The sequence below is a fragment of the Thunnus maccoyii genome, chromosome 22 (genome assembly GCF_910596095.1).
Source record: "Thunnus maccoyii chromosome 22, fThuMac1.1, whole genome shotgun sequence".
NCBI lineage: Eukaryota > Metazoa > Chordata > Actinopteri > Scombriformes > Scombridae > Thunnus > Thunnus maccoyii.
Window position 1 is genome coordinate 11,219,543 of NC_056554.1, and position 12,332 is coordinate 11,231,874.

General features: G+C 39.9%; 1 protein-coding gene across 17 annotated transcripts in view; it reads left to right on the forward strand.

Annotated features, from left to right (window-relative positions):
• The window catches only part of LOC121888982 (adhesion G protein-coupled receptor L3-like), a 244,565-nt gene that overhangs the window by 78,005 nt on the left and 154,228 nt on the right, over positions 1–12,332 (forward strand). For 16 of the 17 annotated variants that reach the window (XM_042400642.1, XM_042400643.1, XM_042400644.1 and 13 more), the window contains one exon: positions 7,739–7,967. In XM_042400642.1, coding sequence (XP_042256576.1) covers positions 7,913–7,967 — 55 coding nt within the window. In that variant the 5' untranslated portion in view covers positions 7,739–7,912. Of the gene's footprint in view, positions 1–3,877; positions 3,937–7,738; positions 7,968–12,332 lie in introns of those variants that run through there. The other variant, XM_042400646.1, reaches the window with a different exon arrangement.

Below are 12,332 nucleotides of genomic sequence, written 5' to 3' on the forward strand. Positions count from 1 at the left end.
GCAGCTGTCCTTTGAACATATGTTGTCCATTTTGAAAACAGTGAAGTGGCTTGAACCGGTTTGTTAGCCAATCAGAATTAACCAATTATCAGCTTATTCAGGTGCAATTATAGATTTGAAATAGTTCCTACACAATCTACAGCCACCATAGCCGCTGAGTGAGCCTGTGCGTAGTCACACTTGTGAGCTAAATGCTAACATTAGCATGCTAACATGCTCACAATATCAATGCAAAAATGCTGATGTCTAGCAGGTTTGTTTACCAAACTTACCATCTTTAGCATGTTAGCATGCTAGTAATTGCTAATTAGCACTAAACATAAAGTACAATGAGGCTGATGAGGATGTCAGTTTTGCAGGTATTTAGTCATAAACCAAAGTATTGGACATATTAGGAATTTGACCTGACAGTAGCACTAGATGAAAAGTTAAGGGATTACCAGAGTTATTTTAATTTAGTCTATCGGGGACATGAATGTCTGTACCATATTTCATGGCAATCCATGTAATAGTTGAGATATTTCAGTCTGGACCAAACTGATGAACAAAAAACCAAATGACCAACCAACACACCGATATCATGGAACCGCACTGCTAGCATGGCTAAAAATGATGTAAAGACTGGGGCGTTATACATGAGGTCATGTTTTTTCACCACATATCTATCATACCCATAACCCTGCCAATACCATCAACCTGTTTCCTAGAAAATTGCTCTTGTCAGCGTAATACATCGGCAATATATTGATGCTGCTGTCTAAAAAGAAATCCATACCATGTATGAGATTTACATTTGAGGTCACAGTGTTTTGAATGTCTATATCCTCTTTCCTTTCTTATAGGACATTATTTATTTTTGCTATGAACGCGATGCAGTTTAGTCCCCTGCAGTCGTTAACGCGCCGCCTTTTAGCTCACATCCAGAATCATGCCTGGCCACATAATGACTTGCGGTGTTTGTGGGCACAGCATGCCAATTGCTCCTGGTAGGTGATTAATGACCAACAGGTAAGGTTGTCATGGTAACCTGCCCGCCTGAGCCACTATAGTAACAGCAGTCAAAGTGAAGGCTGTACATTGGATTCGCTCACATTGGCAATTCATGACCTTCAGATATAAGCTAATATCCTTTTTCTCAACATCTTCGTCTCTGTCTTTTATTGTATTCATCCATTTCATCCATCTCTCCCATTTATCTCACTGATCATGCTCTCCCCTTCTCTCTATCCATCCTCCCACCCTCTCATCCTCCGCCCCTCGATCTTTTACATTTCTCTCTTCTTCCCCGGTTCTTGATAGTCCATCCTTCTCTCTTTCCTGCCTGTCCTGCCTCTCTTTCTTGCTTTGTCTGAGATCCATTTGTGCTGCATTAGGCAAGATATGCTGAGAGGGAGGGAGAGAGAGAGAGAGAGAGAGGGGGAAGATAGAAAGAAGGAAGACATGGAAAATGGATAGTGTCTGAGCTTTGCATTATAATGGAGAACTGTCTCAAGGCAGATTTACCCTGCCTTTAAATGATGCATCTATCTGCATTTATTCACCCAACTGTACGCCCACCCAGCCTATGCGCTTTTATTCCTCTCTCTTATGGGAATTTAACCTGTCCCTATTGTATGTCTGTGTACTGTTAAATATTTGTAATGGTAATTTGTTTTATTTGTTTCGCAGCAGGTTTTTTTTTATTGTGTGTGCAAGTAATTTCCTCTAATGGATCGTGTTTCTATTGTCTTGGAGTTGGGAAGTGTTTTGTGTGTCAGAAGGGGTTGCGGTGCCTTTGTGTGCACGGAGGGGGAGGAGGGACGGTCCCATTATTTAACCCAAGCCATCAGTCACACTCAACAAGCCTATCATATAGGACCATTCAGAGACTGTGCAGGCTAAAGTTAGCGCTATTATCTGCCTGTCACTGGCTAGCTGTGTTGGGGTCCCTTGTGGAAAACCAATTGTATGAGTGAATGCCTTGCTGCTCACGTTGTCAAGCTCCAGGGATGCGCGCTGTGCCTTAAAAGAGCACTCTCCATTTACCTTCAGTTTTTCACACCTTTCAACTTGCATTAGAAAAGCATGATTTTGACATTTCAGATGTGTTTAGTATTATAAAATTGACCGCTCAATTTTAAACCATCAGCAAGGTTTGGAGGCCCAACCAAGTGGAAAATATCTTTAACTTTAGAAGGAGAAGATCATCTCAGTTTTAATTATCTCAGCTCATCTCCTAAGATTTTCGAGTGAGTGCTCATCACTCAAACTGTATGCAGACAGTGTGCTTGATTAATATTCATTTTATATGAGACACTTCATTTGCATGAACACACTGTCTGTCTCATAAAAATTACCAAGCCCTCCCCGCTGGTGTGATAAGCATCTGGACATGAAACAGTTGAAAATCAGTTGAGACATGGTACTTAACCCGGCAACACGATCCCATTTCATTACATAGTGTTTCGTGGGAGGGCTTCAAGCAGGCGTGACTAGTAACATCATACTTAGTATGCCTCCATCAGATAACATTGGGGATCAAGTTTCCTTTTTTTTGCATTTGCATTGTATGGAACGCCTCTGGATTAATGGAAATCATCTTTGGTTTCCTCAGGTCAGGAAGTGACAGATGGAGAAATGCCTTCAGGTGCATCGGTGTGATGGCTATCTCAGCAGTTATGTCAGGGTAACAGAAATGAGTGTGCTGAAGCAATTCAATGAGGTTTAGAAGTACATATATGAAACCCTATGAGATTAAAAAGAATTTATGGCATGGCTGGGAGGGGAGGGAGGACTCCAGTCGAAAACACAGGGCATAGAATTAGGTTTATGCATGCAGTTGTGTGTGAGTGTGTGTGTATGGGCGTCTTATGTTGAAGATGGTGTTAGGGCGAGAGGTATATGTGTTATTTGAAGACGATTGAATGTGATAGGAATGTATCTTGTGTCTTATATTTTTCATTTTGTGTATGCGGATGAATTAATGTTTTATGTTAGCTTGACACGGTCCTAGGATAGGATAGGATAGGCCTATATTATTTTGCACATCAAGGTATTATTGTGTATCTATGTTGGTAATAGATTGTAAGCAAAGCCCCATAGTGGAAAGCATGACATTAAATGGAGATAATTATAAAACAAAATTTTAAAAAAAAAAGGAATGAGAGTGCTGAATGTGAGGAAATTAATTCCCAAATGAGTTATCCATCATTAGAAAAATCCTTAATTTCATTTTAGAAGCATTGTTTGTCTGTTTTGGAGTGAATTTGAAATGTTGAGATAGTTTGTAATGGCAAAACACTACTGGTGAGGACATGACAGTATACTGTATGAGGATATACTACACCTTGATATGGAAACATTCTGCCTTTCATTTATTTCATTTATTCTTAAGTGTCTATCTCTTTAATGTTTGTGGTTATATTGAGGGCAATGTTACAAATTAATAAGATGGTCTATTTTACTACAACATTTCATTTATCAAGATATTCGCGTTGATATGTTGAAAGACATTAAGTCGTCAGGCATTTAATTAACTGTTTAAAGCGAAAACACTGTCACCTGTTAATGTGATCTATAAATAGTTTCTCAATTGAATTTCCAACAAAGTCAATATTATATATATTGTGATATATAATGATATTGCAATATGAAACTTCCTTAATGTAAAACATTTGACCTATATTGCCAACAGTACTCAATCTCTACCACTAAAATCTGTTGTAATACACCATCACATGATGTTTACCAGTCCATAGAAACATGGGCCAACGGGAAAATGGAAAGAAAAGACAACAACATTCAGATTCATATATTATATTTGACATTTCAGTGGAAACAGTAAGAGTAAAGCATTTCTTCTTAATCTTAATAATTTTTTTAGAATGTGCTCGGCTTGTTCCTTTTGACCAAGAACAGGCTTCAGTGAAGCTGCTCAACAATCGCAGTAGAGAGACGGTGAGTCACATGTAAACTTGTAGTTGTATATTTAAATATGAAAAGAATATGTAAAAAGGCATGTAAAACAGTTGGCATACTGTATTTTACTTCTGGCAAACTCTCTTGCACTCAGGAGTTAAAGGAAGAAATAAAGGAAGCCAGGGACTTTTTTTTTTTCCAGTGCTGTCACGAGACAACGGAAAAGTTGACCAGGCTTTTATGAAACATGTGAAATGTTCTCTCACTTTCCATGAGAGAAATAATACTGTAGTGGTGACAAGTGGAGGACCAAATGCCAGGGCACACAGGTGTATTGTTATTTTCCTTTTTTTCCAGTACAGAATTTATTAAGGTTTTGCAGCTCCTGCTAAATATTTTTATCAAGTGTTGTGTCATTGACAAAGCAGTCACACAGCATGCCTAATTACAACATAACACATTTGACTCTCACCCGATTGGAGAAGCAGGAGCGTGTTATCAATGTCAAGATAGCGGTAGGTGTTTAGTAGTAAATCAGTAAAGCAAAAACATCTTTCTTGTAGCTTTTAACACTGAAATCTTGTATTAACAGGGAGCATTTTCAACACCTTTCCAGAAAGGTGTTTTTGTTATTATCAACATCACCGTAGATGAATAATGAATGTATATTTAAGTGTACTAAAATTGTACCACGTGTCAGAAAAGTTTCCATGTATTTTCTTTGGCTTTTTTAAAATCACAGTCACTCATAAGCCCTTTAAATACAGCCCTTAATTTTGGATCCAACTTAAATCAAGCTAACAGGTTCCATTTCCCTAAACACTATTTGTCTCCCATTTGTCTTTTTCTTTCCGGGTTTAGTTTCTGTCACATGATTGCTGCGAGACAACACCCCCCCCCCACCCATCAACTACCTCTCTTACCGTCTATATCACCCAGCTCCGTTTTGCTTTCAGTAGATAGAAAAGTCAATTAATTAAAACTGTCAGGAATCATTTGGGCCCCTTCGGCACAGTCAAGATTACTAAAATAACAAAAACAACAACATCGCCGATTAGAAAAAAAAAAAAAAAGTTTTTCTACCGAAACATTAGAGGAAGTTATGAAGAAATCTCCTTGATGTGGCTGAGAACAGACGCTCAGCCCGCTAAATGTTGGCCAGCTTATCTAAGGGAGGTATCCTAAATCCCCCTCAGAACAAGTACCCTTGAAACGTCAGCACCGTAATGTATCATAAGGCTCCTTCTGGAATACAAGACGAGTTGGCAGTGCTGGACTACCGCTCTGTCTCTTTTTTTTTTTTTTCTTTCATTTTTTTCTACCTCTTTTTTCTTTTTTTTTTCTTCATTGAACTGGGTCCAAACCCTCCTCATATGTATTTTATGATGTGTTCTTTTGGCGGTTGATAGCAGTTCTCTACCTAAGCCCACATGTTGTTTTTTTTTTGTTTTTTTTATTTGAGAGCAAATTAACAACTGTGATAGTGAAGTGTTTTTCATTTTATGAGATAATTTTCCAAGGAACACCTGTGCAAGTAGTCGCTGCTTTATCGGTTATGCTGTGAGATATGGCGGATTCCAGCACGACCATACACACACACACACACACACACACACACAGATGGATGCACACACAGTGATACAAAGGGAGTTCTCATGGTCTTCCGCCATAGAAGCAGCCTCTATCTATAGCAACATTCTTCCTGCATTTTTGTGACAGTTCAAAACCTGCAGAAAAAAAAGCCAACAATCATACCACAGAAATCAGTGTTAGCTTGTCTCGTCTCATAAAATATTTTCAGTACCTTCTTGTATCTTTGCCTCCTTTTTTGAGTCTGCATCTCTCCTGCCAGTTTAGAAATCATCCCACTGTATAAACTCCAGGGCCTATTTGCCGCTTGGACAGTGTATTTGAATGTGATTATTTCTGGAATAATGTATTTTTTTTTTTTTGTCAAGGGAGTCACAGTATCTGATTTGGTGTCATATTTAATTTAGCTCTCCTGCAGCTGTCAGAGCGTTTTATTAAAAGCGCTGTTTACTCACAAGCGTATTCCTTTGATCACATGCACTCTTTCACATTGCTATTTTAACGTCTTAAAAGATCCTGCCATCATACATCTACAGGAAGGAGTGAAGTCAACAATCGATTGGTTCAGACTAGTTGTTCAGGCTTCAGTTTTGCTCCTCTCATGGTGCCCGTCTCACTATATAACCTCTTAATATTGTCCAAATGGTCTGTTTATGCAGAGGCTCATGATAGGCTTGCTGTCCTTCTCTTAAACCCATTAATATCTGCTCAAAAAATCGGATTACTCTAATCTAGGATTTTTTGAATTGGGATTAAGCGCTAGATTATGAGATGGGGACATGTCACTGCACCCAAAAAAAAAAAAAATACAGTGACATAGGATAAGAATACGTACAGAAATGGATGTGGAAAGGACAGAGATGTATTTAAATTTAGTGTCGGTATAACTTGAGATTCTGGTGTCAGCTTCCCCAAGTGCCTTGTCCTTCCATTCCGCGCTCACATTTTGACCTTTTGTAACCAGATTTTCTCATGTCCCACAATGGTATTATCTCCCAGCAATATTAAATGCAGTATAGAATGCCTAATGTGCAAGAAGGATAATGCTTGTGTAGAGGATAGCTGCATTGTGTGCACTCTCCTGACTTGTATCATTTTGCAGAGATTATACATCTGCAGCAGATCGTGGCTGATAGTGGATAATAGAAGGGTTCAGATGGCCTAATCATTAAAGCTGACTTAACCTTAATATCATGATATGGGTTTGATGGGGATAATCTTAAGAATCTCATTGGAATATAGGCAGTCACATATTTTTTTTTTTTTTTTTTTATCCTCCCTGTTTTATATATTCATACTTCACTTAAAGGATACGAGAGTTGCAAATTTTCACACGCCGTTTTTGAACGGTTCCTCATTCGACACATCCTAAGTGTTAATCTCACAGCAGTCACAGGCCAACACTATGTAAATCACATCTGATTTTTGCATGGTATTTTATGTTAACTAGCAATAGCTTAGCGATGACTTCATCCTGTGTCGGGAGTTCACCGGTGACGGCACTCTTAGAGGAGGGTCAAGGGTAGCCGTGGCTCATTCGTCTCTGCACAGTATGTCTTGTTAGCCGTTTTTGTTGACTGGAATTTTAGAGTGAAGCCTGCGAGCACAGTAGTCGTTCCTTAAGTCGCACAAATACATTCACAGGTGTGCAAAACCTCAAACTGTGAAGTTATGGATCATGCCCACAGGGAAGGGAAAACACCAGCGCGTTTCTTATGTCAGTTACCATCAACCCTTGCAAGAATACACACAAATTCTGGTGCAAAGACACACAATACATATACTCCCCGCTCACACAGCTCTCCACCGAAGCCCAAAACAGTGTGTGCTTCATCGCTCCCTCCTTGGCTCTCTGTGGGGGTGATTTGTTGGTAAGGTGGGGGTGTTAACACTTCGGTGAGCAAACAACAGAATATCCAGAAATACATTTCGTGGGTTTCGCACTGTCTTAGTGTCTGGTTGATCACACTCGGTTTGAGTTCGGCTGACTGGAGATCGAGCAACTTGCACAGAGTCGCTCCATGACAACTTGAAACCCACAATACCATAAGGACTGTGCATAAGGATGACAAAGCTATGGTGCATCCATCTGTTATGTTTCTTACTGGAGAACACACTCTATTGTTCCTGTGAAAGAAGGAATCACCAAGAAAAAAAAAAAAAAAAGTTCTCCAGAATTTAGAGGTCCTAACCCTCATTCACATGAAGTCTACCGTTCAGCTAACATGTATGTGTTTTTTTTTCATGATAGATACTGGACGACATCTGGCATCAGTTCAACGCGACTTGTGCTCTTGCGGAAAGCCTGGCGCAGTGGAGGGAAGCGTGCCATAAAGGAAGCACCCGATTCAGGCGTTTGCCAACTAAAGACCGAGTACTGAACTCAACTGGGACCTTCAGCAGCGGGCGGTAAGAGGAGGAGGCCATGTGGACCGCACGCCTGCTAGTCCTCGCCAGCCTCTTCGCACCAGCCGCTCTGGGTGAGTTAGACTGATGAAGAACAAGTGTGTGCTTGTGTTTTTGCGTCGACGTGGGCGTGCAGATGTGGGCACAAAACATGCCCTTTGCATTTTGTGACCGGCGTGATTTGAAGCTGTATCAGAATTTCATCCTTCACTATTTAAGTGCCAGCTTCTGTCAGCCAACTGCGATAAAAGCCTCTGACTTTATGTCTGTCTTGTTTTTCAGCGTCTAGCTAATTAGCAGTTTTTTTTTTACTCTCCAAACTCACTGGAACTTTTTTTTTGCCCTCTACACTTTGCTTCTTTGCTTTCTCTGTCTGTTACTTTCTCTGATTTTTCATCTATTTTTAGATATGTCCCTCTTTCTCCTGGCTCCATCTCTTGCTCTCCTGGCAATAAAAAATGAACTGAAATTACTTTCAAAGAATCATTAACACTGCTTTGGCTTTGTGGCGCACGTTTAGCGTAGCGAGAATTGCAGGAGGAGTCAAAAAAAAAAAAAAAAGAAAGACTTCTTTTATCATTTCACGCATTAAGATCTGAAGATTAATTTGCAAGGTCTTTCTTTTCCCACGTCACGGTAAACGGAAACCAGTGTAGTTTTGCAGCGTTTCCCTTTGGCCTCTGTGGATTGTTTCAGAGGCAAAGCAAATGAAGTCATTTAAATTCAGATTAAAAGAAGTCAATGGTGGTGGTCGGGTGGTTTGTGTGTGTGTATAGAAGTTTGTGTGTGTGTGTATGTGTGTGTGGATGGGGCGGTTGGTCACAATCAACTAGGGTTTAGATGTAAGGAGTGTTGGGAGTGGGGCAATGGCCCATAAAAATGTTAATTTGATATGGCTAAAACCATTAATGGGAAATTTGAAGCTAATTGAATTGTTTTTGTGCTGTGATATCCGCACAGGGTGGTTGCGACCGGGTTCATCATCCAGCGCTAATGAAAGCACACTTCTCCGGCATTGTTAGTTTTGCCTTAATGCTCAATACAAAGAGGTCAGGTGACAGCAGCGTGTCATGACATCTCTCCTCATAGAGCTCTACTGACCAGTGGATTGAGACATTATGAGGCAGTTGATTTAGTGCTAGTCAGCCAAAAAGAGCAGATGAGACTGACTTTAAGGTGCTACAGTCAAACTGAAACGTTCTCCATGTCATAATTCTAATCATGGAGTAACATTCAGGTTTTGACTGTCTGGTTATTTGCCATCATCACAACTGTAGCCACACAAAAGAGCTGCTGATGACTCAGCAGCTGTTCAAACAACATGAATTAAATGTAACATCTAGTGTGAAGTAGTTACATTAGCTTGCTAGCTTCCACTTTTTAAGTGGAATACAAACTAAACAGAACGATGGGTCTTCCCACATATTTAATCTTGTAAAAACAGAGAGTCAGACATTTTAAATCATGAATGGTTCATAGCTAATGTTATGCTGGCTTTTTGAAAAAGTGTAAAAAAAAAAAAAAAAAAAAAGTCGTATCTCAATGTGCATAGGCTGTACAGGTCTATGATGTGCTCTAGTCAAGTACTGCACCACAGAAGTTGACAGCACTTCTCCTAGCAATGCCAGTCTTTATATCAGTCAGCTGCTGCCATGTGAAAAGCCCTCCTAGAGGCCCGAAGCTTAAGTATTGTTTCCACAGATATGTACACAAACAGCAGAAGTACTACCATAGATAATATTCATGTGCCACATCCCATACACTAAAATCACACCAGAAATAAAAGAATATATATGTTTTTTAAAGTTAGTAAGTCTAGTACTGCATCCATCAAGTATAATCATTTAGAGGAAACGTGGCAATGCAGTTCATCGAGTGCACAAACATTAAAAATGGAAAATATACACAGTAGCTGTCGTGTCATTATTAGTTTGTATTTCCTTCCACAAAAAGGGAGGAAAAATTCCAATTTCAGTTCAACTTAAAACAGCTTTCTGACTTCTCAAAATAACTTGAGATGAACATGCATAGAAAGTTCTCATACTCAGATATTTATTGGCAGGAGATTTGAAACATGAAAAAAAAAAAAAACCCTTTTTGAAATATATCCACAACAATATTTCATGCAGTCTTGTTGGTGGGTTCATTTGTACACCAGTTTCAGTCTTGGAAAATGTAAAATTTTTCTTCCTGTTGTGTCTCAAGATTTGTCTCAAGATGTCTTGAACTATTACTAGTCGTTGTTCCTGTGTCAGGAGAGCTCTGGGACCCCAGTTATAGCTAATAGCTGTTTTACCTGCTTTTATTCAAAGCACATAAAACACTCACCAACAGATACACATACATAAAGTATTAGGAGCAACACAAAGGCAAGCATATCTATGCATAAACAACCATATGTAGAGTGGATGGCTTGTGTGTGGTCGTCGTTCTTGGTCTTTACTGTTTTAACCTCTCGACCTTGTATTTGATTCACATTGACTCTAAAGTGCCGCCTACGACGGACGTGTCAATCAAGCAGCACGTAAACATCTCTCCAGTTATCCGCATGACTCTTCTGTCTGTCTAGATCAGACGCTTTTTAGCTGCACCTTCAGACACGATTATTTCATGAAAGTGTTCCAACCAGAAATCTGTTGTTCACAAACACCATTGGAACAAAAAAAAGCATTAAAGGATATCCTGGGATGGAAGAGATGGAGCACATTGCTACCCCATGGGCTGGATGAACAGTAACTGTAGTACACCCAGCCTCAGCCAATTAGAAAGTGTCATGAGGGATGGATGTGAAGTGGTTTAAAGAAGACGGATGTCTGGGATGTGGCTGAAACGTGTTCGGCACAGATACTCTGCGACAGTCAGTTTATTCAAAGGGAAAAAAAACCAGTGTGTTATTGCATGTTTTACCCCATTTACTACAAATCTCATAAACTATATATACAACCCTGTGTGTGATTCGAAATCCCCCTCTCGTGATGAAAAATAAACTATTCACGTTTGCACAGAGCTCTTTTTCCACATACATGGATGTATAAAGAGAACTGGATACAGAATCGGAGGTGGGACCCTGTTCATTCCTGTGAAAGTTGCTCAGTGGCGCATGAAGCCAAAAAAGTCATTTCCCACTGTAAAGAAATGACCCAAATGAAAACATACTGCACACACTCTATTGCCCCTATGCAACATTTCTCCATCGCCTACGCTGCCATTATTTTTGGCAAAAGCTGTTTTTGTTAAAAAGCTGTTTGAACCATTTGGAAAACCCATCTTCTGCAATGTAGGCATGATTTGTAGTAAATGGGCTAAAACACCTACACAGTCCTTGAAATCAATCATTCTGCTTTGTTACTCATACTCCAATAATCAATCATCTCATTGATCCCATAGGAATAGTGACATCAATCTGACGAACGATCCAGTCGCCGCCTTTCGGTGCCGCAGTTAATATCTTAAAGGAAATGCATTTGAGCGTAGGGGACTTGTTTGGACCTGCTTCTGAAACAGCAGCTTAAGTTATTGACATCTCATGTAAATAATTTGCCAGAATAGAGAAAAAGCAATCATTTCACACCCAACCCCGAGTATGATGCTATAAACAGACAAGGCCAGATGTTGCCAGCGAATTGTTCCGCAGCTGGGGAAGCTTCAGTGGGAATATTCACCACAATGTCATTGTGCATGTTTCTCCCTGAGAGTGTTGGAAATGTGTACTCCAGGGGATGCTGGCCTACTTTTAAATGGTAATCTATAGTCCCTTTTTTTTTTGTCTATATACAGTCAGGCACAGGCATGCAGAGGCACACATGTGCACGGATGAATGGCGTTAAGCTGTTTCTATTGACACACATGCCAAGTTTCACATGTAATTTTCACAGCATTCATGCAGAAAAATGCACATACCGTGTTAGCTAAGAATCTACCATTGAAGCTACACGGCGTCCTGTCCTTTCTTGTCTTTATTTGTACATCAACACCTACCCGACTGTCTGACACTTTGCACTTGTCTGAAAATGAGGAATATTTCTGGACAAGTGTCACAACGGCAAGATAAAAACACTCAATGAGAGAATGTAACTTAGCGATGTGAATGTGTGTGTGTGTGTGTGTACAGTGATTGTGTCTTTTGTTTGTGTGTGCCTGCAGGCTTCTGTAAGTATAGCTACAAAGTCAAGCGAGATTAGAGCAAAGTTCTATCACAGACGCTGTCACCGGGTTGAAAAATAAGTAAAACGCATCCTTGTCATTGTTTTGGTCACAGTGAATAACAATGGAAAAGCAATGCCCCAAAAGCCCTGGCCATGCCTGAGCAACACATTAATCATGCGTTTCTGTGGATGTAAAATGCTCCAGGAAGGATTTTATATTCATTCCACTCAATACCACCCCATGGAATCAGGAGACATAGCCGCTATAATGGATGACGGCTCGTGGACCAATCC